The sequence below is a fragment of the Vombatus ursinus genome, unplaced genomic scaffold (assembly GCF_900497805.2).
Source record: "Vombatus ursinus unplaced genomic scaffold, bare-nosed wombat genome assembly UNPS02009173.1, whole genome shotgun sequence".
In the NCBI taxonomy this organism is placed as follows: domain Eukaryota; kingdom Metazoa; phylum Chordata; class Mammalia; order Diprotodontia; family Vombatidae; genus Vombatus; species Vombatus ursinus.
Window position 1 is genome coordinate 9,655,178 of NW_020948951.1, and position 27,678 is coordinate 9,682,855.

At 46.9% G+C, this 27,678-nt stretch overlaps 1 protein-coding gene across 1 annotated transcript in view; it reads left to right on the forward strand.

The window, feature by feature from the left end:
* The window catches only part of UNC13A (unc-13 homolog A), an 86,855-nt gene that overhangs the window by 50,949 nt on the left and 8,228 nt on the right, over positions 1–27,678 (forward strand). Inside the window, exons 22-38 of the mRNA XM_027851117.1 lie at positions 98–187; positions 554–688; positions 3,917–4,050; positions 5,632–5,717; positions 6,388–6,514; positions 6,722–6,818; positions 7,419–7,562; positions 10,959–11,042; positions 13,344–13,421; positions 15,268–15,356; positions 15,812–15,964; positions 17,483–17,606; positions 20,119–20,157; positions 22,785–22,814; positions 24,546–24,602; positions 24,925–25,005; positions 25,871–26,018. Coding sequence (XP_027706918.1) covers positions 98–187; positions 554–688; positions 3,917–4,050; positions 5,632–5,717; positions 6,388–6,514; positions 6,722–6,818; positions 7,419–7,562; positions 10,959–11,042; positions 13,344–13,421; positions 15,268–15,356; positions 15,812–15,964; positions 17,483–17,606; positions 20,119–20,157; positions 22,785–22,814; positions 24,546–24,602; positions 24,925–25,005; positions 25,871–26,018 — 1,696 coding nt within the window. The remainder of the gene's footprint in view (positions 1–97; positions 188–553; positions 689–3,916; positions 4,051–5,631; positions 5,718–6,387; positions 6,515–6,721; positions 6,819–7,418; positions 7,563–10,958; positions 11,043–13,343; positions 13,422–15,267; positions 15,357–15,811; positions 15,965–17,482; positions 17,607–20,118; positions 20,158–22,784; positions 22,815–24,545; positions 24,603–24,924; positions 25,006–25,870; positions 26,019–27,678) is intronic.

The following is a 27,678-nucleotide window of genomic DNA, read 5'->3' on the forward strand; positions in this document are numbered from 1 at the left end:
TTGACTCCTTGGAATCATCTCATGAGAACTCCTATGGTTGGGAAGGGTTTGGGGGGCTTTTTGGATCTCTGGTAATCCTTATTCCCTCCCCCTTCAGAACAACTTTCCAGCAAGCAGCCCAGAGAGGCTTCAGGATCTCAAGTCTACTGTCGACCTTCTCACCAGCATCACCTTCTTCCGGATGAAGGTAACAGAGGTCCCACCTGGGGTATGGTTAGCAGTCTCCTGGAATCTCCCAGGGACTCCCAGCTACTAGGTTATTATTATGATTATTATGATTATTATTATATTTTTTGCCTAGGGAGTGGCTCCATGCCTCTCCACCAGAATGTACCATACCACATCATCATGTGCCTATACCTCTGAACTGTATATCTTTCCCAATGACCTGATTTCCACTAGACAATTGATTCTCCTCCTTTGAAACTGGAATCTATTGGCCAGTCAGGCTTTATTTCACACCTGTATCCCCTCCTACTGTTCCAACTTCAGCTTCTGAGATGAGGACAGATCATTTCCTAGCCTTACCCACCTAGACCTATCTCTCCCATAGGTCCAGGAGCTACAGAGCCCACCTCGTGCCAGCCAAGTGGTAAAAGACTGTGTGAAGGCCTGCCTCAACTCCACTTATGAGTACATCTTTAACAACTGCCATGAACTCTATAGTCGAGAATACCAGACTGACCCGGTAAGGAAGTGAGACATGGAGGTGCTTCATGGGAAAGGGTGGCTAAGGATAGACCATGGTCCCTTATAAGATTAACCCTTAACAGAGACTAGAAATTGTATAGGCCAAATGCAGTTGGGTTAACTTAGGTTAAATTGGACAGGATAAGTATGAATTGAGTTGAATTGAGTTGAGTTGGGTTGAAGTGTGCCGAGTCATTTGAGGTCATATTTGTTTGGGTTGAACAGGCTGGGTTCCATTGAATTAGGTTGGATTAATCCATATTTGACTCAATTGAATTGTGTTCAGTTGTATTGGATTAGGTTGAGGTGACTTGGGTTTAATTGAACTGGGTTGGGTTGAGTTCAATTAGTTTAAATTTGGTTGGGTTGGAGTTAAAAAGTTGAACTGAGCTGAGTTCATTTTGGTTGAGTTGGGTTATGTTAAGTTATATTAGGTTGGATTGATTTGAGTTGAATTGGGTTGGGTTGAGTTGGGTTTAATTAGGTTGAACTGGGCTGGAGTTGGGCTGAGTTGGATTGTTTGAATTGGGGAGTGTTTGGTAGATTTGAGTTAGCCTGGGTTGGGTTGAGTTGAGTTATGTTGAACTGGGCAGGATCAGGTTGAATTGGACTGCATCGTGTTGGGTTGGGTTGGATTAGTTTAAATTGGTGTTGGCTGAGTTGAATTGAGTTGAGTTGAGCTGAATTAAGCTGAGACAAGCTGGGTTAGGTTGAGTTGAATCAGATTGGCGTTAGTTGAGTTGAGTGGGTTAGGTTGGCTTATCTGAGTACAGTTAAGTTCAATTAAGTGAACAAAATTCAATACAGAAAATATTTATTAAATGCCTACTGTGTAAAAGGCTCTATGCTAGGTACTCGGGATATGTATAGGAAACAAGATTATCCCTACCCTTAGTAGCTTATATTCTACTGGAGGGTGTGACAGATGAACATATGAATAAATATAAGCTCATTTGAAAAGGGATAGAGTATTAACAGTTGGAGAATTGAGGGAAGGCTTCATGAAACAAGGGATGCCTGAGCCAAACTTTTAAGGAAGATAAGGATTCTACAAGGGGGAGATGAGGATGGAGTACACTTATAGACATGGAGGTCTATTTATACAAATGTACAGATGTAGGAGATGGAAAGCTGGGTCTGAGGAACAGCTAGTGAGACAGGCTAGAAAATAAGATATATGAAGTGGAATAACGTGAAATAAGGAAGGAATAAGAGGAAGTTTGTGTATATCATTAAACATTGGGATAAAGAATTTGTATTTTGTCCTAGAGGCAATAGGGAACCACTGAACATATTTGAGAAACAGAGTGACACAGTTAGATCTGTGATCTAGGAAGATGATCATTATGCAATGATCTAGGGAGATGATGAGAACCTGAACTAGGGTGGTGGTCTTGGAAGTAGAAAGAAGAGAATGGATATCAATATGACAGGTGTCATGGAGGTAGAAAAAACAAATCTGATTGGGTATGGAGAGTGAAGGAAAGGAAAGAGTGTGGATGACTGAAATTATAAATCTAGGTGACTGGAAAATGGTAGTGCATTTGGTAAAAAGAGGGAAGTCTGGAGGAAAAGTGGGTTAACTTTAGGGAGTTCATTTCAGTACACTTCAATTAAATTCCATTGATTTCAATTCAGTTGAGTGAGTTTAGCTGGGTTGCTTTCAGTTGAGTTGGGATGCATTCAGGCCCAATCCAAATCTAGCAAGCATCTAATAAGCCCCTGCTATGTGCAAGGCGCTGTGGTAGATTGGTGACAGAAAGACAAGTTGAAAAACTATCCCTACTCTTAAGCAGTTTCTGTTCTATTTCTCTTGTAATATGTAAGCAGATAAGCATAACAGCAGCAATCAGGGGGATCAGGAAAGGCTTCCCTTAGGAAGTACCACTGGAGGGGCAGCTAGGTGGCGCAGTGGATAAAGCTCTGACCTTGGAGTCAGGAAGACCTGAGTTCAAATCTGACCTCAGATATTTGACACTTACTAGCTGTGTTACCCTGGGCAAGTCATTTAACCCCATTGCCTCACCAAAAAAAAAAAAAAAAAAAGGAAGTATCACTTGAGCTGAGCCTCGAATGAACCTCAACCAGAAGCAGAGGTGAGGAAAAAGTACATTCCAGCCTTGCAAAAGTGCATAGGCAAGAGATGGAATGCCAAACTTAGTAAACACCAAATAGGCCAGTTTGATTGGAAAATGGTGTGTGAAGAGGTAATGGGCACTAAACCTGGAAAGGTAGCTGGGAACCAAATTATGAAGGGCTTTAAATATCATCCTAAGGAGTTGGGATTTTTATTCTGTGGTAATAGGGAGCCAGTAAAGATTTTAGAGCAGAGAAGTGACATAGTCAGGATTGTATTTTAGGGAGATTATTTTGATAACTGTGTGGAGGATGGCTTGGAGAGAGGAGAGACTAGGAGCCTGGATTCCACAAAGGAGACTGTTGTAATAGTCCAGGCAAGAGGTGATGAGAGCCTGAACCAGAGTGGTGACTATCTGGGTGGGGAGAAGCTAGATCTAACAGACGCGGTGGAGGTAAAATCAACGAGACTTGATGATTGGCTGGCTATGGAAGAAAAAGGTCAAGGATAACTCTAAGGTTACAAACCTGAGTAACTGCAGGAGGGCAGTGCCCTCAACAGAAGCAGAACCATTTGGAGGCAGGGAGAGTTTCGGGTGAAAGATAATGAGGTCGGTTTTGGATGGGTTGACTTGGAGATGGCGTAACGTCTGTGGGGCATCTGGGCAGTTGGTGAGATAGTGCTGGAGGTCAGGAGAGAGACTCAGAGCAGATGTACAGATCTGGATGTTATCTGTGTAGAAACTATAACTGACCCCATTAAAGGTGATTGAGATCACCAAGAGAGAGGGGCTAGGGAGAGGAAAGAAGAGGACCCAAGACAATAGTGTCCCACAGATACACGGGGGTGATGTGGATGTCACACCCCTTCCTGTTCACACTCCTCTTCAAGAAGCCTGAAGAAAGAGGAAGGGATTCTCTGTATTATGATGGAGGGATGGACTCTGTAGTTTTGGGGAAGGGGATTCAGGAGTGAAGAATTCATTGGGATTATGACCTCTGGGACCACCCAAACATCACATCTGAATTCCCTACTTTCTCAAAATGATGAAGCATCTTCCTCCCCTTCCCTGTCAATCCACAAAATAAGCAGATCGAGATGATCTGTCCTAGTGGTCCTCATGATAGACATCAACGTTGACCTTTTCAGGCTAAGAAGGGTGAGGTGCCCCCGGAGGAGCAGGGACCCAGCATCAAGAACCTAGACTTTTGGTCCAAGCTCATCACACTCATTGTGTCCATCATTGAGGAAGACAAAAACTCCTATACACCCTGCCTCAACCAGTGAGTGGAGGAAGGGGAAAAGATGGATGTGGGTGTGGGCAAACCTTGCAAATGTGTGTCAGTGGGTGAATGTGCATGGCAACGGGTGTTTAGAAAGGGAGAGGCAGAAGGGGGAAAGGGAGAGAGGAAGAAAGAAGAGACAGAGGAGAGAAAGAGAAATTGTGTGTCAATGTGGCTAACTAGAATTGTGTGTGTATACAGACATATATGTATGTATGTGTGTGTATGTTCAGTTGTGTTTTTCAGTCATGTCCGACTCTTTGTGACCCCATTTGGGGTTTGCTTGGCAAAGATACTGGAGTGATTTGCCATTTCCTTTTCCAGATATATACATATACATATATTGTGTGTATATATAAATTTATACATAGTGTATATGTGTGCTTGTGTCTATGTGGGTAATGACTCATATGCATAACTTTGCACATGTGAGTAATAGTATATGGGTGCTTATTTGTAGGGAATTGTGTGTATGAATATCATATGTGTGTGTGTGTGTTGTGCAAGGTGCAATTGTAGACATTCAGATAGCTATGTGTATTATCAAATCAACAAACATTTATTAAGTGCCTTTTATGTACCAAGTACTATGCTAAGTGCTGGGTATGTGTGGAATTGTGCATGTGTGAAGCTGTTCAATTATATGCACCCGTGTAGTTCTGTGTATGAGATCCACCCTATACCCAGGACTTTGAGTGGAGGAAACTGAAATTTATGGTGAAAATGAGCATTTAGTGTGAGTTAAAATGGGATCAGGCTGACCAATATTGGGAAATCAGCAAAGCAAAAGGAGATGAGCATATACTATCTTCCCCAGAGGAGAGATTGTTGCCCAGGAAAGGGGAGGCAGCTCAGACGGTGAAGAGGGAGTAAAGATGCTAGGCTCTGCGAAACAACAGGGTCCTAAGTCTAGGAATTCAGAGTCAGAAAGAATAGGGGCAACCTTCAATCCTAGGACACGCCTTCCCTCCCCCCACCCGCCTCTCAGCTGTGTTCTTATTCTGCCTATTGGGTGTGGGTGGCTCTGGGCTCAGAGGTGATCATTAGAGCCTGAAGGAGGTCAGAGTCCTATGGAAGAACCATAAACCACAGGACTGTAGACACCCTCATTTTACATATGAAGGAACTTGGGCCAGAAACAGCAAACAATTTGCCCAAGATCTCACAGACAGTAAATAGCAGAGACAGAATTGACATCTACATCCCCTAGCTCCAAACCCGATCCTCTTTCTGAAGTGACCCCAATGAAAGGGACAGAGACAGAGACAGAGAGAAAAAGAGAGAGACAGACAGAGAGACAGAGAATGAGAGAGACAGAGAGACACAGAGAGAGAGACAGAGACAGAGAGAGAATGAGAGAGACAGAGACAGAGACAGACAGAGAGAGACAGAGACAGAGACAGAGACAGAGACAGAGAGAGAGACAGAGAGTCCAAGCGTGTTCTATCTATGTAGAGAGGATGGAGAAAAGAGCAAAGAGGGAGAAAGCCAGGGGCAGCAGAGGGAGCCCCCTGGTGGCCAGCTCCCTCATCTCAGCCTTTTCCTCGTGTCTCCTTCCCCTCCCACACTCTTTTGCGAAAGGTTTCCCCAAGAACTGAACGTGGGCAAGATCAGTGCGGAGGTGATGTGGAACCTGTTTGCTCAGGACATGAAGTATGCCATGGAGGGTGAGGAACCTTTCCCCAGAATCTCCTATTCCCCTGGGTGGTTCGTTTGTCCCCCAACCCTTTGCCTGGACTGGCAGGGGACAACAGGGCTCTCCCTTTGCACAAGCCCTGTGAGCTGTAAGCAAGACCTGCTTCCTTCCAGTCCCTGCTTCCCAGGCCTGGAGAATTCCTGGTTTCTAGGAAAGCAGAGTACTTAGAGAGGAATCTTAGAGATCGCCTGGTCCCGTTCCCTAGAATTACAGACAGTAACAATAACAACAACAGCTCATGTTTATATAGGGGGTGTTACAAGAATAACAATAAAAGCTAGCATTTATACAGGACTTGAAGGTTGGGAAAGCACTTTCCATCCATTGTTTCATTCCACTTTACATGTTATCCTCTTTGATCCTCTCAATAACTCTATGAGGCAGGTGCCATTATTATCCCCATTTTACTGATAAAGACACTGAGGCTCAGAGAAGGAAAGAGTCTTGCCCAAGGTCACACAGCTATTAAGTGGACGAGTTGAGTCTCGGGTCGAAGTGAGGATTCAAACACAGATCCTCTGACTCCAGATCCAGCCTTGCCTGGGGTTGAGGCTCAGCCATGGGCTGGGGGAAGAAGACAGGACGGGCCTTTTCTCTGAGCTGCCCTGCTTCCTATCTCTGTACCTTGCTCCTCTCCCCAGAGCATGACAAACACCGATTGTGCAAAAGTGCCGACTACATGAACTTGCACTTCAAAGTCAAATGGTTGTACAATGAGTACGTGACCGAGCTGCCCTCCTTCAAGGACCGTGTGCCTGAGTACCCTGCGTAAGTCATCCTGCTCCCCTCTCCTGAGCTGGGCTCTGTGGGAAAAAGGGAGAGGGAAGACAATGGATTGCCCATCATTCCCTGACCTGGGATAGGTGCTGCAGAGGAAGCTATGGGAGGGAGGGGGTCACTGTCCTGGCACGGATGCATTGGGAGATTATGGGAGGTGGGGACTGAGAGTAACTGGGCCGACATCTCCCACTGCAGGTGGTTTGAGCCCTTTGTTATCCAGTGGCTGGATGAGAACGAGGAGGTGTCCCGGGACTTCCTCCATGGAGCGTTGGAGCGTGACAAGAAGGATGGGGTGAGGCAGGGAGCCACGGCAGGTGGGGAGTGAGAAGGAAGGTGTGGCTCCCCAAGCTTCCCTGACTCACCCTAAAGGCCAGCCTGGTGTTTATGAACCCATCAAAGTATCTAACCCAGTCCTTTTCTCCCAGCCCAGTCTTGGACTAGCCCTGGAGCTGATTAGTCTTAACTCAGACATTTATCTCAGATGAGTTTGGTGGAAAGATGATATCCCCACCAAGGACAAGGTCAGACCCCAGACTTCCAGCTTCCTTGAATGAGCATCAAAGACTCACCATTCTAGGACACTCCAAGGATCCAGCTCTTCTCCAAGTCCAGGTCCTTCTGGAGACCCCCGTCCCGTCACTCCCCAGACCTAGAATAGGGCTTCAGACACCCTCCTTAGGCTCCAGGAACCCAACCATGGTCTAAAGGACACAAGCCTGAATTCCCTTAAGGTTTAAGACTGGGGTAGAGTGGAGAGCAGTCTCACAATGTGGAAAGTGCAGGTCCTATGTTCACCCCACTTCCCATACACACTTCCTCAGTGTTCACTCGTGCCAAGTAGCTTCTGTGCCCACTAATACAACCGTCTTCTTCATTCCTTGTCCCTCTACAGTTCCAGCAGACCTCTGAGCATGCCCTATTCTCCTGCTCCGTGGTAGATGTCTTCTCCCAGCTCAACCAGAGCTTTGAGATCATCAAGAAACTTGAGTGTCCTGACCCCCAGATTGTAGGCCACTACATGCGCCGATTTGCCAAGGTACTGGGGTCAGATGGGGTGGGAGGAGATTAGCCACTAGGAGTGAGAGTTAGTGTAGGAAAGGATTCAATCTGCACTCACATTTTCATAGACATTAGAAAAAATATCTAGATGAGATCTTTCATATGGGAAGAACTTACACCAAGAGAAATCCCTATATGATGAGTTTTCTGGACAACAGGAAACTGGATTGATAGAGAGGGAAAAGAAGTAGGCATTCCAGCAGGAGGGCATGTCCTGAGCAAAAGTGTGGAAGCAGGAATTTGCTTGGCTGTGAAGGATGGGGGGGGGGTAGTGACTAGAAGGACCTGACTGGAGTGGATAAGGCAGCCATGCATTTCAGGCCAGATTGTTTGGCAGTGAAGGTACCAACTAAACATAACCATCTCCCCTGTTTCCTATTTGAGCCAAGGTCAACCATAGTCAGTGTGACCTCTCTGAAAAGAATTTTCCTCATTTGTAAAACAAAGGGATAAAACTAAGTGATGTTTTGGGAATCTTCCAACTCTAAATCTCACAATCCTAAAATGAAATGACATTTGGGAACTACGTCGGAAAAGCCTTATAATGCTGTATACATTTAAATATTATCATTACCTAGCTTGAATCTTTCTGGAAGTATTTGGAGAACCATTGAACTTTAGTTTAGAAGGTGCTTCCTGAATCTTCTTCCCTGGGTTTTCAGAGCCCTCAATGGATTGACCATCCAACTAAATGGCTTTTTATCATGCAGTCATAAGGGAACCTCAGGGATTAGTGAGGTTAAGCAGGAATCCCCCCACTACATGCTTGGTGAATGATAATTGAGCCTCCAATTGAAAACTTCCAGCGATACTACTTCTCAAGGCAGATCTTTACATTTCTGGATGGTTCTAATTGTTATAAAATCTTTCCACATTTCAAGCCTACATCTTCAACTTTCCCCCATTGCTCCTATTTGACCATCACTAGGGCCAAGTGGAATAAGTTTGATCTCTCTTCGATTTGAGAGGCCTTCAATTCCTGAAGAGAACTATTATGCCCCTCCCTCCCCCCAGATTTTCTTCTCCAGGCTAAACATCCCCAGTTCCTTCAACTGATTCTTCCATGACAAAATTTCCAATGCCCTCACCACCCTGGTCACCCTCCTCTGAATGTTCTCCAATTTGTCAATGTCCTTCCTATGATATGCTGCTAAGAAATGAGGACATATATGACCTGACCAGAGCAGAAAACAGAAGGACTCTGATCTGCCTTGTCCAGGACAGAATGCTTCTGTTAACACAACCAAAGAAGGCATTAGCTTCTGGAGGTTTCCATATCATGCTGTTAACTCTTGTTGAGTTTGGAGTCTTTTTCACATTAATTGTCCATGTTTCTCCATCCTATACTTGTGCCACTGATCTTTGTTTAACATAAGAGAGAGACTTTACATTTACCCTTGTTTAATTTCGTTTTATTAGATTTGACTCAACATTCTAACCTTTCAAAATCTTTTGGGATCCTGATTCTTAATAGGCAACATGTTAGCTAATCCTACCAGCTTATGTCATCTATAAATGAGAATTCTATATGTACCTTCATTCAGGTCTTTGAAAAAAATAAACAAAATAGAGATGGAGACAGAACTCTGCTCTCTCCAGTAGTAAACTCCCACAACGTTGATATTAAACTATTAATTGCCTCTCTGAGTCTAGTCATTCAACCAGCTCTGAAATCAGCTTTTACAATCTAGTCAATATGTCTCCATTTTATCTACAAGGATACTATGAGACAGATTTGATGAATTCCTTGTTGAATGAAATCTAGCTATGTTGTGACTAAAGCATTTTCTTGACCTACCAATCTAGTAACCCTGCAAAAAAAGGAAATTATATTAGACTGGAAAGATTTTTTCTTGGGAAATCCATGCTGGCATGTTGTGATTGCTGCTTCCCTTAGTAAGTGCTCACAGACTGACTCTTTAATAATCTACTCTACACTTTTGCCACAGATTGACATCAAGGTCACCAGCCTGCAGTCTGAAAAGCTATAGTTTTTCTTCCTTTCAAAATCCACACAGTGTTTGCCTGTCTCTCTTCCTGAGATACACCTCTTTCACAGCCAGACCACCAAAAACTCACAGATGTATCTCAGTACCCTGGAATGTGGTCTGTCCAGGCCTGGTGGTGTGAATTCATTGTGAACATCAAGGGGCTTTCTTTCAAGCTCCTCATTTACCTTGGGTTTCAATTTCCTGTTAGCCATTTTTACTCCTATCATGCTGAAGGTTGAGTAGTTCTGCTTTCTCTTTGTCCTTGTCTCATCTACTACAAATCCAACTCTGTTAGGATTTCCCTATGTGACCTTGGGCTGGATGACAGTAACCAGGGGTGCTATCTATGCAGTGGATTCCTGTTCAAGAATAGATGAGACCAGGTTTGGTCTCTGAGGTCCTTCCCAAACTCTGAGGTTCCATGATTACAGATGTGCATTCCATCCTTGCCCAAGAGATCATCATTCCTATAGCTAAAGTCATGATGCAGAGACCCAAATCTTGTTCTCTGACATCATCTTCTTAGCCCACTGCTCATTTCCCAAATCCCACTTTCTCTTCTGAAACCTCTACCTTTACTAGGCAGCAGGAATGAAAACACCACCTAGGCACCTAAGGTCTTTAGCTTCCGGCCCAGCTTTTCATAATCCTAAAGATGATTCCTAGTTTCTTTATGGTGGTATCATCTGTCAGCACATAAGTCACAAGAAGGTAATAGTGATTGTTGAGTTTGACAGATCTTGGAAGGCTTTTTGTCCTGTCCTGGACTCCTGTCCCCAGGAAGACAGAAGAATTCCCAGTTGGTGATATCAGGTCAACATATAGCAGCTGCCGCATCCCTCAGCAGCGAATCACAAACCAACAGGGTACATCTCTTTATCCTGTGGCCAATAATGGAATCTTCGTGATTGGTATCTTCATGGATCTGGGTTCTTTAGGGAATGGGGATTCAATTCTCTCTTCAGTTTTATTAGACATCATGATCTATAACGAGCTCAGCTCCTGATAAAATATAGCTGCTTAGGCAGCTAGGTGGTGTGGTGGATAGAGTGCTGGACTTGAGTCTTCCAGGATCAAGACCCTTAGCTGTGTGAATGAGGCAAATCACTTAACTGCTATCTTCCTCAATTTCATCATCTGTAAAATGGGGATAAAAACAGCACCTACCTTGCAGTGTTGTTGTGAGGATCAAATGTGATATTTGAAAAGCGCTTTGCAAACCTTGAAGCAAAACAGAAATGCTAGATGCTAACCGCTACTATTATCATTATGGGAGTCGGTTCATGGCCCTGACCCCTTTGCTCTTGCCTCCTGTCCCACAGCCATTGGCAGAGCCAACTGATCCTCACCCTCCATGTGTTGTCTCTGTGCTTTCCCCACAGACAATCAGCAACGTCCTGTTGCAGTATGCTGAGATCATCTCCAAAGACTTCACCACCTACTGCTCTAAGGAGAAGGAAAAAGTGGTGACGTGTGCTCCCCTTCTCCTCCAGCTCCTGGGGCCCTCCTTGCCCACTCCTACTACATCACCCCCCCATTTGGGTCACACAAATCTGAACACGTGTGTGTGTGTGTGTGTGTGTGTGTGTGTATGTATGTGTTCACACATGGTAATGACTGCAAGTATCTGAAGATATATGAAACAGCTTGTGGTGTGGTGGAAACACCACCAGATTTGGAGTTAAAAGACCTAGGCTTAAGCCTTTGCTCTGTTAGGACACCACCTTATGACCCTGGGCAAGGCATTTTTAACCTTTGGGTCTTAGTTTCCTCATCTATAAAATGAAGGGGAATTGGATTAAATGATCTCTAAGATGCCTTCCAACTTTAATTTCTATGAGTCTGTGTAAGAAGTAGACAGAGACAGACAGAGATAGAGAGGGAGAGAGGGGAAAAGGAGGGTGAGGGGGAGGAAGGAAGGAGGAGAAGCAGATGGCAGATAAATATCAGAAGGGGGTATACATTTGTGTTGGAGTCTGAGAAGAGCTGAGTCTGAGGGTGTGTGTCTATGGGGGTCTATCTATATGGAGTGTTTTAAGACTACAACCTAACTAATAGTAAACATTTAGACTATCCATTAGACCACCATTTAGATAGGCATAGAGGCTAGAACTGTGATTTCCTTGGTATAGGGAACTCCCTAGAGGGGAACTCCCTCTCCCAATGAAAGTTAGCTGCTTCTTGGTAATATATGTTCTTAGAATTGCCTAGTGTCTTAAGAGGTCGAGTAGGGGCAGCTAGGTGGCACAGTGGATGGAGCACCGGCCTTGAAGTCAGGAGGACCTGAGTTCAAATCCGGACTCAGACCAAACATTTGACACTTACTAGCTGTGTGACCCTGGGCAAGTCACTTAACCCCAACTGCCTTAAAAAAAAAAAAAGAGGTCAAGTGACTTGCCCAGGGCCACTGACCAGTATGTGTTAGAGGCAGGATTTAAACCCAGGTCTTCCTGACTCCAAGGCTGGCCCCTCTATCAGTTCTGCTGCATTGACCAGTCCAGCTGCGATGTGGTTCCCAAGTGCATCCTTTCTTCAATCTTTCACAATCTTTATGTATGGCCTTCCTGCCTCTTACCTCAGACCTGCTCCATAGATAGATAGATAAATATAGATAGATAGATAGATAGATAGATAGATAGATAGATAGATAGAAGGATAGATGGATGTAGATGATATAGATATCTATATAGAGATATACACATATGTACCCATACACATACATATACATACAATATACATGCATGTCCATATACAACACGTGAGCATGCTCTCCTTTGGTCACACCCCAGAACTGTTACTAGCAAGCCATACGCAGAAAGCAGGGTACCAAAGAGTGCACTTCAGCCTCTCAGAGGGTATGTACCCCACCTTTACTAGACAAGCATTCAGAGATTTGGAGTAACTTTTGAGCAAAGATGTGTTCTATTTCTTTAAAGAAAAGCATGATGAAACCAGCTCAGAATGCTCTCTTGCCTTGACCCACTCCTCTTGAAGGAGCGATATCTTAAAAGTGCTTGGGGTGGAGAGGGAAGGAGGGGAAGAGCTTTTCCAAGGAGGCATTATTTAGACCCACATCGCTTCTTCTCCACATTTATTTCAATCATACCAGACATTTAATTCAACCCCTTGGATGTAGTATTTGTGTATGTGTGTCTGTGTGTCTGTTTGTCTGCAGGTGCATTTTTACGTCTAAGGGTGGATGGGTGTGTACAGAACGTATAACTGAGTGCCTGGATATGACTAGATGTGCCTGTGGGTGACTTCCCTTTCTCCTACACCCAGCTGCCTCATCTGCCTACTGTCTCCATCACCTCCCTCCCTCCCTTTCCCTTACTTCACTCCCAAAGTCCTTTTTCTATTCCTTTCCCTCAGGCCCCAGCTCACTTGGCCACTGTCCTCAGTCCCTCCCATATACTAGAGCCATAACTTACACTCCCTTACCAGAAGGGAGCATGGCTCTGTTACTCTATCTTCTTCCATCTCTGACTCAACTTTTGAGGAATCCTAGAGACCCCAAAGTCCACCTTTAGTTTCCAGACATGCTGCTAAATCCCAGTGTGATGCTGCGCATATCATCACCCCCCATCTAGGTCTTTGATTCCCATCTCTGCCTAAGAACTCTGAAGTAACCCCAGCCCCTTCCCTGTTGCCTGGGGTGGAAGGTGGGGACAGGGGTGCTGGTCAGGGGTCTCTCATGACCTGTGCCTGCAAGAAGAGCCCCAGGGTATGGATTCTGACCCTCTGGTATCTCCTGCCTCACCCCACAGCCATGCATCCTCATGAACAACACACAGCAACTTCGGGTGCAACTGGAGAAGATGTTTGAGGCCATGGGTGGGAAGGAGGTAAGACTTGACTGGAGGGAAATGGGAAGATCAGGGGCCCCAGATGTGCTCTCTCTGATCCACTGTGTCTACAGTGATCTCTTCTGTTCTCTCTGATTTGTATCACCTCGGAACTATGACCCTTTAGACTCCTCATCTCCTCTTATCCAGAACTAGGTCATCCAATGAGCTCCCTAGGCAAGTGCCCAAGATCAGTGGAAACAAAACTCTTAGCCTGGGTCCTTCTTCTTCTTTTTCTGAATCAAGAGCCCTGAGGTAGATGAGTGACAGCCAGGTTCCTGGCTCCCTCCTCCACCCTTACTCCAGACTCACTCAACTCCATTTACCTTGAACACCAAGAAAGAGGTGACTGACCAGGAGGGCTCATGGGACGGGATCAAGAAAGGAATACAGACCCTCCACGGTATTGACAGGGGCCAGGACTAGGAAGAACTTGAAGATAAATAGACAGGAAAGTTTCCCTTTCCTTGTTCCCTGTAAGAGTTGCCTGGATGAAAGCATTAATGATGGATTTACCAAATTCGTAGAATGCACAAAGTTCAACATCAAGGGCAATACCTCTGCTGTCAGGCTTAGGATCCATCAAACCCTTTGCAGGCTAGCATTTTATACCGATTTCAATAAGGTGAAATTAGAGACAAATGTAAAATTCAACACTTAGCTTCAAATAATCATTTTCACAAGTATGTGTGTGTGTGTTTGTGCGCGTGGGTGTGTTATGGGGGGAGGGGAAGGGACGTGAGTGGATGAATGGTAATATCTGAAGATGACCTATGGTTTTTAGTAAACTGAAAGTTGAATAAGAGTCATCTGTGTGATACGGCCACCAAAAGATGCTAGCAGGATCTCGAGGTGCACAAAGAGAGGCCTAGTGTGCAGTCATGCCTGCTGATGGACTCTGTGTATGTCCCAAAAGTCCAGACCGGGATGAGAGTCAGAGCACATCTGTAGTCCTGGGTTCAGGTGTAGGTATTAGGTTTTCGGAAAGCCACGGACCACCTAGAGTATGTCCAAAGGAAGGTAACTGAAATGGCGAGGGGACTGCAGACCATGCTGAATATAAGCAAGTGAAGGAAACTGGGTGATGTGGACCACCTTCAAGTATGTGAAGGGCTCTTTCATGGAAGAGGAATCAGACTTGGCCCCCCGAAGGTGAGGTGAGGGACAATGTAGCTAAGTTGTAGGAAGGTCGATTTCAGTATCAATCCAATTCAACAAGTATCTATGAAGTGTTTATTATGTGCCAGGTACTGTGCTAGGCACCAGTAATACAAGGACAAAAATGAAATAGTCCCTCTCCTCAATAAAGATACATTTTACTAAAAAAAGAAAAAAGGGGGGGCAGAGATTGTAAAGGAAAACCTTTTGGGGGCAGCTACGTGTTGCAGTGGATGGAGCACCGACCCTGAAGTCAGGAGGACCTGAGTTCAAATCTGGCCTCAGACCAGACACTTGACACTAACTAGCTGTGTGACCTTGGGCAAGTCACTTAACCCCAATTGCTTAAAAAAAAAAGAAAGAAAGAAAACCTTTCTAGAGCTACACAAATGTAGAACAGGCAGCCTCCAGCATTAGGGAGGTGTTCAAGTAGAGACTGGATGACACTCTTCAGGGATGTTAGAAGGGATTCCTTCTCTGATTGGGCTCAACAGCCTTAGAGATTCTATGATCTTCTGGACCTCTGGGCAAAGGTGTTGTCAGCCTGGCCAGTTAGATCAGTTGAGGGAGGTGGTGCTTACTGACCCCAGGACGACTGAACCTCCAACTATTCTGACTCTTCCTTGCCTCTCTGAGTGCATGGATCCACTCTGACCACAGTCTCATCTTCACTCCTCCTTATCCCCAGCTGGATGCTGAAGCCAGTGACATCCTGAAGGAGCTTCAGGTGAAACTCAATAATGTGCTGGATGAGCTCAGTCGACTGTTTGCCACCAGGTGTGTGAGTGTTTGTGTAGATATGCCTGTGCACAGCATGGGGAGAACAGAGGGAAGGGAAGAACTAAGCTTCTGGACTCCTAGACCTCAGCCATCAGAGAACCCTAGGAAGAGGCCCGGGAGTAACAGGGCCACACGTTTGGGATGTGTATGTGTGTGTATGGTGGGGAGGGGGGGAGTGTCTGCATGTAAGAATTTCAATACCAAAACTACATCCCTGACCTCATCACTCCATCCCTCTATTCCCTCAATCATTCCATCCCTATGTCTCCCTGACCCAATCACTCTACTTCCTTTCCTCTATGTCCCCAACTACTCATTCCACTGCCCCAGGCACTCCACACCCTCACCTGACCCCTTCTTTGCCTCTGCCCCCATCACAAGCCTCCCTGTTCTGGAGAATCAGGGTTGCTCTTCAGGGAACCCCAGGCTGATGATTAGCCCTATGCCCCTAGCTTCCAGCCACACATAGAAGAGTGTGTCAAGCTGATGGGAGACATCCTGAGTCAAGTGAAGGGCACGGGAAACGTGCCAGCCAGTGCCTGCAGCAGCGTTGCCCAGGATGCTGATAATGTCCTGCAGCCCATCATGGACCTGTTGGACAGCAAGTGAGTCCCCACGCTCAGGGCCCAAAGCAAGGAGGGAGGGGATCATGTAGAGCCAGGAGAATGGGGCATGGAGGGAGGATCATTGGGAAGAAGGAGGACTTAGTAAGTGTGATGAGGATTGTAGAATCTTATTATGAGAGATTCCTCATCTATGCAGCTAGGTGGTGAAGTAGGTAGAGCACCAGGCCTAGAGCCAGGAAGACCTGAGTTCAAATCTAGCCTGAAGACACTTACTAGCAGTGTGTGACCCTAGAAAGTCACTTAACCCTGTTTGCCTCAGTTTTCTCATCTGCAAAATGAGCTGAAGAAGGAAATAACAAACCATCCTACTATCTTTGCCAAGAAAACCCCAAATGGGATCATGAAGAGTCAGACATGATTGAAATGACTGAACAGCAACATTATCATAGAAGCTTAGAATCATGATTTTGGACTCTTAGACCCAGAATCACAACTCACACTTTAAGGCATACCAAGCACTTTCTGCATATCAACTCTTTGATGTAGGCGGTACAAATATTATTACTCCCACTTTAAAGATGATGAAACAGAGGCTCAGAGAGAGGGAAATGACTTTCCAAGAGTCAGCCAGCTGTTAGGATTTGACCCAAGGTCTCACCCAACTCCAACACCCTACTAGAACCTTTTTGTTTTAACTTCATGGGATCATAATATTTAGAGCTTTAAGGAACCCTGTATATCTTCTAGTCTAATCTCCTTGATTTATAGATGAGGAAACTGAGGCCCAGAGAAGGGAAGGGATTTGCCTAAGGTTATACAGGTACTAAGTAGCAGAATCAGAATTTGAACCCAAGACTTCTAACTCAAAATTTAGTAGTCTTTCTAGGATACCATCAATAGAATCCTAGAATCTTAGACTGTTAGAATCTTAGACACTTAAGATTCTAGAATCTTAGAATAATGGAATTCTAGAATCTTAGACCCTTAGAATTCTAGAACTTTAGTCTCATAGACTGCTAGAATCTTAGACTAATACTTCCTTAGATTGTTAGAAACTCAGACTCATAGACTCTTGAAATCCCAGAGTGCTACAATTTCAGAGCTTACTATAAGGGACTTTAGACATGACCAGCTCCATATTCCCATCCAGTCCAGGAATCATTTGTTGACTGAATTATAGTCAGAGCCTGGGGTTTGTAGGAGCCAAGGAAAGGGAAGGAAGGCTGGCAGTAGTGAGAGGGGTGGCTTTTTTGGGGTGGGCAGAGGAAGAGATGGAACCAGCGTTGCAAACTAGAGGGGAAGCATGATATACCTGGAGACGTGGTGGTCACCTGGGAACAGTGACGAGGGAAGCCTATGCTTGGGATCCTCTTCAGCCTATAAGACGTGAGCTCCCCTTCCCCAAAGCTAGAAGGCATCAGGAAGGACATGTGCCACCTTTTTTTCTCCTCTACCTGCTGTGCTCTCTGAAGTGGGAGAGGGGAGAGGGTCTGAGACATGGGCAAGGCCCCTGTCCACCCATGGATGCCAGCCCAACTCCTCTAACCACTCCCCTAGCCTGACCCTCTTTGCCAAAATCTGTGAGAAGACGGTGCTGAAGCGAGTATTGAAAGAGCTCTGGAAACTGGTGATGAACACAATGGAGAAGACCATAGTCCTGCCGCCCCTCACAGACCAGACGGTAAGTCTCAGCTGCAGGCTGCCACCACCCAGCTGTGTTCTGCCTCTGTCTCTGACCAGGCAGGCCCCAAGAACTCAAAGTTGGGGCCTGCTGAGTCACAAGCAGAACCCATGGCCAGTTCAGAGAACAGAGACATCCAGGAACCAAGAGGTTAAGTGGAGACATGGGTTTGGGTCAGAGGTCAGAGACATTTTGAGGGAGTAAAAAGATCTAAGGACAGAGATCAGAGATGTACTAGAGCAGAGACAGGAGAGAGGTCTGGAAACAGAAAGGTCAGAAATCCCTTTGTTTTCTTCGATCTCCAAGAAGAAGTCCATTCCTCCAAAAGGACACTTCCAAGATAGCTAAGGCAGGACCAAGGCCCAAGGGTAGGTAGGAGAGACCAGCCTAAGAGACCGGAGCCTTCATCTCCCTCCATCAGCCATGAGTGTGGGGCTGTAAGGAGGCCATCAGGGGCCCAAGAGAAGCAAGGGAGCAATGAAGAAGGAAAATAGCCCTGGGGAAGAAGCAAGAATGGAGGGCTTTGGGGAAAGGGTGGGAAAATGGGGAAGATGGGATCCCTCCAATAGCCCTTTGTTGGATCCTTAGCAAGCTGTCTGAGCCCACCCAAAAGTAGCCCGCCTACCAGAGCGATACCCCTTTTGGGGGAGGGAAGGGTTACTTCCTGTGACTTCAGGACACCCAACATAGAAGGGAGGAGGGGGATTGAGTCATTAGACCAAAGGTCTGAATGGGAGCAGAGAATGAAGAACTGCTAAGAGTGGTGGAAGGGACCCCAAGACCAGTGGGGACCAAACCCCAAATCTGGTGGCTAGAGGTGAGACTTGATAGAAGCCAGAAGGTTTAGGGTTGAGCAAACAGTGCCTTCTGCAGGCCGACCTCAGAATGACTGGCTCCACAGCCATCTGTTAAGCACAGACCACCATAGACTAACCTTTAGAGGCATAGGAGAGAGTGGCCCAGCCTGAGGTCCAGCCTAGAAGGACAGGGACTGAGCCTCAACCCTTATCTATAGGAGGCAATATTTTGCTAATTCTTGATTATTCCATCCCCCTGCGGCAGATGATTGTAAGTACAGCAGCCCATCTCTGTCTGTCTGTCCGCTCAGTGTTCAAACTTGGTTGGTCAGTCCCCTGTCTTGTGTGGCTGCACTCCACCTCACCACCCCAGCCCGGCCTTGGCCTTGGCCTCAGCACCTCCCCAATATCCCCATGTTCTCGAGAGCCCCTGCCTGGCCGGACTGCTTGGTGCCAGTTGGGGTACCCACCACGGGCCCTGCCATTCGAGGATTCTGCCTCACGTTTGTCTTGGGGGAGAAGGGGCCCACTGAGGGAGGGAAGGGATGTCCCTCTCCCCCCGAGCCTTGCACTCTTCCCCATGCCCAAGATGCCCACAGCCCTGCCTTTGAACAACACAGTCTGGGGGCTGAACCTATTATTCTATTTATTCTATCATCTGTCTGCAGTTCTGGAGATCCCTCTTTAGAAGCTGCTACTACTGATTTCTCCTCTCCCCTTCTGTCTCTGACCAGAAATTACCTAAGAACAGGGTGGGGCAAGGAATGCTATTGGGACAGACCAGTACTACGCCACTACCACCACCACCACCACCACCACCACCACCACCCCCACCACCACCACCACCACCCCCAACCCCAACCCCACCTGGAGACCTCATCTAGAACCCCTGATTCCTTTCCCAGAGAGTCACATAAACTTGCTTGGCCTGCAAAGATTTGGAATTGGAGGAAATGTTCCCTCTCCTTGTTCCTTCTAAGAACTGTCCTCTTCCCATCCCCACTAAAGGCTTTCCTATCCCTCTTCCCTTCCCTCCTCCCCATTCACCTACAAGCCGGGTCTTCGGGCCCCCTGGGAAACAGGATTCCCTGGGCAGATGGAAACACCAGACTTTCTAAAGCAGTGTGGGAGGAGATACCTAAATGACCCAGGTCAAGAGGCTCCACACCCCCTTTCCATCTTAGACTCACCAGCTCAATGGGGGAGAGGGAAGGGGGAGAAGGTTTAGGGACAAGAGGGGCCCCAACATAAGAGTAATATCCATGTCCCCTATAGGCTAACCCCAGGCTCCCCATTCACACACACACACACACACACACATTGGAACATGCATATATGAATAGGAACACAGACTTTCATACACACAGACACATACAAATACTTAGAGATTCACACAGCTCCATAAATATGCTTATTCCCTCTCTAACACATAATTAGTATGTGCCTAACACAGTCCTAGGCATGCTAGGCGGTTACAAAAGAAACCTAAGACAATTTCTGAATTCCTGTGCTCACACACACACAATTCTAATAAACACAGGAACATATGTGAATAGCTTCCTTTAAAGGTACCTGCACACACACATAGACATATACACATTGTGCACCAGGACCCTTGAACACCCACAGAAACACACATATATACACGCACAGCCTTACGACACCCCTTGACACCACTTGGCACAGTTGATGGACTTGTGACATTGTTTCTACAGGGAACGCTCTTGAGAAAGCATGGCAAGGGATTAGAGAAGGTAATGAGGGCCGATCCCCAGCTGACCTGAGGCCCGGGCCCCACACTCAGCTCTGCCTGTGCTAAGCCTGTGTGTCTGTGTGCCTGTGCGTGTATGCTTGTGTGGGGAGTTAGACTGAGGATGGATGGGGTAGAGAGAATACAGATGGCTGGGAAGACATAGACAGGGGACAGACAATCAGGGCTTGACTTTGTAGGGAGGTAGTTCTGTGTATGATGAGTGTAGATGTGTGTTAAGTGTACAGGTGTCTGCACAATGAATATAATTCACATCCCCTCACAACAAACTCCCAAAGGCCCCCAGCACGTGCTGAAATATTTCAGTATCAGGCAATGGTCTACCAACCAGACCATCCCCTCCGACTTGGAGGGCGATTTCTCGTACAACAATTTGCATCGTGATGGTTTGTTGAGATAGGATTTGACCTACAGAGAAGGTAGAGCGTATGTGTTTATGTGTGCACATGTGTACATTTGCTCACGTGTATGTAGAGGCAACCCCCTCTTTTCAACTTTACCTTCCTATCTCACTGCTTGATGAGCAGGGGATGTCATTTCTGGCAGTGACTCCTTTGTTAGCGCTTATTAATGTCTTCCTAAAACAAGTCAGTAGTGCGTGGGCTATCAAAACAGTGTATCCTGATGATCTGTGCACTTTGAGGAGTGAACTTTAGGGATGTGTTTTGTTTAAAAGTTGGGGCTGCCTATTTTGTGTACGGGTATGTGTGTGTATCGATATGTTTGTGTATTTAATGTGTTTCTGTGTCTATATGTTTCTGTGTTTGTTTCATGTATCTCTTATGTTTTCACATGTATGTTTGTGTATATGATACTTGTTGACATTTGTCATGTACATTTTTGTCTTCAGTCGATGTACATTTGGACATTTTTCTGTCTGCGTCTTTATCTATGTCTGAGTCTCTGTTTTGTTCAAGAACTTGAATGAAGACATAAATTACGTGTTTGTCAGATTTGCAGATGACACAAAGCTGGGAGAACTACCACATTTTAATAACAAAAGTCAGGATCCCCAAAGATCTTGATGGGCCAAAATATTGGGTCAAATCAAGTAAAAATGAAACAATAGCAATAATATAAAGACCTATTCTTGGGTCCTAAAAGTCAACTTACCAAGTACAAGATAGAGGAGATGTTTAGATAATAGTCAGAATGAAAAAGGCCAGGGGATTTTAGTGGACTGCGAATTCAACATGAGTCAACACAGGGTGATATGGCAGAAAAACAGACTAACTAGGGCTGTATTGAGAAATACAGCAGTGTCCATGAGAGAGTACGTGTCAGTGTGTTCTGTTGGATTTTTTGCATTCCTTCTAGCTGCTTTTCAGGCTTTTTGTTTGTTTGTATTTTCTGCAGGGCAGAGAATCTACCATATAGCACGGACATCCAAATAAATCGTAATGGCTGTTTCTCACTGCACTAACTAACAAACAAACAACAAAACCAAATGAACAAAAACCCAGCCTCCCACGAGGGAGGTAATAGTCCTGCTGTACTCTGTCCTGGTCAGAGTGGCATTTTCTTTTCTGGGCACCGAAGCATCGGAAGCATTCAAGAGGAGGACAACCAGGATAGTGAAGGGGCTCAAGAGCGTGTCAGCCGAGGATTAGTGGAAGGACGTGGGCATGCTTAGCCTGGAGAAGAGAAGACTGAGAGGGACAGAATAGCTGCCTTCCAGGATTTGAAAGGCTGTCATTTGTAAGAGGGGTGAGATTTGTTCTGCTTATCCCTAGAAGGCAAGAACGAAGAGCAGTGTAGGAGTGGGGATGGGGGGACGTGACAGGAACACGGAATTCTGCTTTGTGTAAGCCTCAGCTTTCTCACAATGATCTCTCCAAGAGTGGAAAAGGCAGACAGAGGACAGTTAGACACTGGCAGGGAACTGCCTGTCTCCGGAAGTCCTCAAGCGGAGGACAGATGATCTTTTGTCAGGGATGTTATGGAGGGAGTCCTGTTCAGGGGCAGGTTGAACTAGGTTCAAAATTTGAGCTTCTGTGATTCTATGGATATGAATATGTGTGTCCATGTGTCTTTGTAGAAATTTCTGTGTGTTGTGTGTATGGAATAAGTGTGCTGTGATGTATGTGACCACGTATGAGGGATTATGTATGTGGAGTCAAACTGTAATTCCCCCCCTCCCCAGGAGTCCAGAGTCAAGTTTTGTGGGGACTAGGGTTGGGGGTTGGAGTGGGGAGAGTTGGTTAGCTCTCCTCTCAGAGAAGGACTCAGGAGAAAAGGGCATCCATTCCTAGTGTGGGTGGGGTTGGCTCTGGTCTCACGAAAGGCCTAGAGACTTTCGATGTGGAAGACGACTATATCTCCACAGTCCTGGGTGCCCAGCAAGGAACCCAGCAGAACTAGAATGTTAACCTTGAGCCCTGAGCCCCCCATCCAAGGATGGAATGAGAGGGTTGATTGGTTGGGGAGTGGAAGAAGGATTTATTATCTAGCTGGTGGGTAGTGGGAGAATGAGGGGGATGGGCAAGGGAACTAGGCAAGCTCCAGAACTGTGCCAGGTTAAGGATAGAGGGTGGGGGAATAGGAAGGGAAGTCCTACTGACACCCCCCCCAGCAGTCAATGAAACCTCTGAACTCCTATTCTCTCCACAGGGCAGGGTGAAACTCCCCAGCCACTCAGACGTAAGATGTTGGTCTCTCACTGTCTGTCTGGCTTCCCCCTCTATATATGCCCCTCCTTACTCTCCTTGCACCCCACCACTCCCTTTCCAAACTTCTTGCCTCTGTGATTCTGTGTTCCCCAGAGTCTCTCCCTCCAGGGTGGGGAGAGCCGGACCTCTGTGCTGTCCCTCTGTCTGTCCGCTCTCTTTTCTCTGTCTGTCCGGCTGGCCGACTTATTCATGTTGGTGGGAGGAGGAGGAGTGGATGGGCTGGAGACCGGAGGCCACTACCCTCAGAAGCCTCCCAAGATGAACGCAATCCATTGGTTCTGGGCTTTCTAGGTTCTTTTCAACACCCCTTTGTCAAATTAGTCTCATTACACCTTCCCAGAGGTATGCCAGGTAGGGTCTATCATCACCATTTGACAGAAGAGAAACCTGAGAGAGGCTCTGATTGAGGAAGGGACATTGCTCTAGATCCCACAGCCACTTAGTTGAAGAATCATAGAACCATAAAGGAGACTTTAAGTACTGCCTAATCCAACTTCTACATTTTAGGGACAGAGAAACAGAGACCCAAAAGTAGAGGTGACTTGCCCAAGGTCACACAATGAGGGCATGGCAAGGATGGCACTAGGACTCCAGGCTTATTCTCTTTCAGGAATGGGGAACCTGTGGCCTTCAGGGCACATGTATCCCTCTAAGCCCTCAAGTGCAGCCCTTTGACTAAATCCAAACTTCACAGAATAAATCCGCTTAATAAAAGGATTTGTTCTGTAAAACTTGGACTCAGTTAAAACACCATACCCAAAGACCTAGAAGACCACATGTGATCTCAAGGCCTCAGGTTCCCCATCCCTGTGTACCATACTGCTTTTTATGGACTGCCCCCACCCCCTGCCAGGACCTCACTTATTATAACATCCAGGGGGTGGGATGGTGGCAGAGGTGGGGACCAAGAGGACAAGTGGAGTGCTTTTCCATGAAGGTCATCAGCGGCTTCTCCTGAAATCATCACACCTATTCCTGTCCAGGGAGACAGAAGCCCTGTCTCCCTGGGGGAGTCACATGGGAGGGGCTACCTCCCTCTCTGGAAGCCCCTTCTCAAATCCTATACTTGAGACTCCAGACAGGACAAGGAACTGGTACATGACCAGCTTGCCTTCAGCCTCTGCCTAGCCTGGGCCTAGTAACATCTGGCCTCTTGTCGAGGGGCATAACTTTATAGGACTCTGCATTTGTTGGGGTGGGGACATGACTTCCCCAGATGAAATCCTACCCTAGAGATGATGGCAGTTTCTGAGAACTACTGTCCATGGAAAGTTCAGCCCCAAACCAAGCACTCCTGCCTAGATTTTACTGGCATTACAGGACAGTCAGCACCACTCCCTTGCTCTAGGGATCCCCTCCATATGTCCCACCACGGCATCCTCTGAGTTCAGGGATCTTGAGACTGAGCAGGGATGGAGTCAAAGTTCTTGGAGTCCATGCCCAGCCATGGACCTTCCTTCACCCTTTCCTCAGGTGGCCATCTGCGCCAGCCTCCATCTTGCCCTAATGCCAGGAGGCCTGGTATTTGCCTCCCTGCCACCATGGCCCTGGGCACATCAGTCCTGTAGAGGGTAAAGTGGCTCAGCCCAGGTCCAGGGAAAGGGTGATGCTCAGTACAGGAGGGTGGGGTGGGACCCAGGGACATGCAACCCTGCAACCAGATCCTTATCCCCTTCCCTGGGTATCTCTGTATGTTCTACAGGGGACTCAAATGATCTTCAACGCTGCCAAGGAGCTGGGCCAACTCTCAAAGCTCAAGGTAAGCTGGGGGTATGGGAGAACAGACTTGGGGAAGTCACATGGTAGTGGTTGAGGGCAGGAGTCTTCATACCAACTTCCTGAGTTCAGGTTTCAGGCCATCCAGAGGGAGCCTGGGGTCAGGGATTAGAGATCATCCTTGACCTCCAATTTCATTACTCTGACTGCCAGAGCTAGAAGGGCCCCAAAGGCTGAAAATTTCCCCTTAGCCTCCCCCATGAGTCCAATGCCTATGGGCTCCTTGCCGCCAAGCCTGGGCAGAGAGATCATCAAGTGGCTGAATTAGTGGGTCAACCTTTTCCCTTTTTGCTCTGTTCTTCTAGGACCACATGGTACGGGAAGAAGCCAAGAGCTTAACCCCCAAGCAGTGTGCTGTGGTAGAGCTGGCTCTGGATACTATCAAGGTAAGTAACCACAACCCCAGGACCCCCCACTACAGGGAAGAAGGAGAAAATGGGAGCTGGAAGGGTCCTTAGAACACAGAATATCAGAGCTGGGAGGGGCCTTAGAGCACAGAATATCAGAGCTGGGAAAGCCCTTAGAACATGGAACATCAGAGCTTGGATGGCCCTAGAACACAGAATGTCAGAACTAGATAAGCTCCTAGGACCCAGAGTGTCAGAGCTGGGAAGGCTGTTAGAACACGGAATGTCAAAGCTGAGGAGGACAGGATTTGAAGAGGAAAGACTTGAAGCTAGGCACTGAAATCATGGAGGAAGGAAGAAGAATATCATGGGGGCTTTAGGACATACAGTGTCGAAGCTGGAAAGAACCTTAGAACGTGAAATACTAAAGCTGAAGGGGAGATTAGGACTTATTTACAGGGCTAGAAAGAAGTTCAGGACTTAAAATGTAGACTATCAGGGATAGAAAGTACCTTAGAGATCCTCCTGGCCTTTGCTGGACACATATGGAGTCTTCCACATTAGAATGTGAGCTCCTTGAGGGAAGGAACCATGCTTTTGCCTTTCTTTCCATCCCCAGTGCTTACACAGTACCTTGAAAATACTAAGCACTGAAGAAATGCTGGCTGATTGAGTGATATGGTAACTCAGATATGGTAGCTGGGTCCAGAGATCAGAAGGGATTTCACCAGTCACATTACAAGTCAGGGACAAGAGCTGAGAATAGAACCCAGCCATCCAGATGCTCCTTCCAGGAATCATCCCACTACATCAATCCTGGTGCCCTAGGAAAATGTGGCTTTGATGCTCCTAGACTCAGAGGGAGTCTTGAGAGCCACCCCTGAGCCAGGCTCTCCCTTCACAGCAATACTTCCATGCGGGGGGCGTGGGACTCAAGAAGACCTTCTTGGAAAAGAGCCCAGACCTGCAGTCCCTCCGCTATGCCCTGTCTCTCTACACGCAGGCCACAGACCTGCTCATCAAAACTTTTGTCCAGACTCAGTCAGCTCAGGGTAAGTTCTCCCCTTCCCTTGCCCAGAGCTGGGCACAATATGGTGGGAGGGGAGGGAGGTTCATGCCTGGTGCCCAAGCCGAGGCACTGGGGAGCACAGAGAAACCCCAGGTGCTCCTCAGTCCATTCCTCTAACCAATGGCAGCTGTCTTCTTCTTTTGCCCTCAAGGTCTCTGTTCCAGGCTGGGTCATAGAGTGGGGGTGGGAGGAGGAAGGAGCAACGTTGGATGTGGTTTGGTAAGAGCCTCTATGATACCACAAGACAAAGGGCAAGATCCATAGGATGTTAGTACAAGGTTCAGAGATCACAGGAGCATAATTGCAGAGTTAAACATTGCCGGTAGTGGACGCTGGACAGTCACTGCTGGGTGGGGATGAGAACGCCATCCCAAGTTAACTTCTTCAGTGCCAAACTCTTTTGCCAGGAAACAGGAATTCCCATGTCTCTTGGCTTGGGTTAGGGATAGGGGAGGTTGAGGAAGGCTAATGTCTCCGGCTTCCTCTCTTCTTTTTGGTTTTCTCTTGGTCCCTTTCTGGGTCAGTGCCTAAGGCTGAGGTGACTGGGTTGTGAGAAAAGGGGGAAGTGTCTGCCCATGGAAGAGGCCCCAGGCTGCCTCATAGAGCTTCTATGCCCCCATCAACTACAGGTCTAGTGGGAGGCAGGTCCATGTAGATGGGGGCCTGAGCAGACCCCTTGGATCTGTTCTGAGCTGGATCACTGACCCTCTGGGGGTCTCCTTGTTCAAAGTGCCATTTTCCATGTCAGAAATACATTTAAATAGAACCTTTGAGGGGGTGGAGGTACATGAGCACAGGGTGAGACTTTGGAATGGTCTTCTAAAGTGGTCGTTGTCGAGTGTGACTCTTCCTCACTCCTGTAGAGAGACCCCTCAGAAGGCTGGGCCTGGCTCGGAGTCAGGTTGGGGCAGGAGGATAGAGGCTAAATAGGAAGGACTTCTTGACTTTCACCTGACTTAGCCCAATCCTGGATGGTATAAGGCCATTCACTACAACTCAGAAGCCAGGGAGGAGTGATGGAGATGCTCTCCTTAAGTCCCCACCAGGCCTTGAGTTTGGGGGAAGGGGTGCCTAGGAATACAAGGAAAGTTAGCCACCCAACCTGAGACTGCTGAGAAGTAGGGCTGGGGGCCGTAGACCTTCCCCCTTCTCTGCCTGCCACTCTAATGCTCTGACCTAACTCCTGCCCCTCACAGCCCCAGGGGCCAGTCTGTCTCATCTGTCTATCTGTCTGTCTGTTGGGAGCTGATGTTTCTCTCTTTCTTGTTTTTTCCTTCCTTTCAACTCCCAACCCCCTCCTCACTCTCCCCTCTCCCTCTACAACACTGTTGTTCTCTCCCTGTCCCTCTTTTGCTTGTCCTTTCTCCTGTCTCCGTGTCTCTGGGGTCTCCCTTTTTGCTTATCAATCTCTGTTTCTATGTTCTTTTGCGGGCCTCGTTGCCGTTCTCACTTTCCCTCTGTGTCTGTCTCTGTCGTTTCTTTTTTCACTATTATTTCGTGATCTCTACCTGTTGGCCTGTCTCTAATCGTCTGTCTCCTGTTTATCTGCCTCTGTGTCTCCCTCGTTGTCTCTGTTTCCCTGTTTCTTTCTTTATCTTTTTCCTCTCTCTGTGTCTCTCCTTTCGCCCTTTACTAGTTCATGG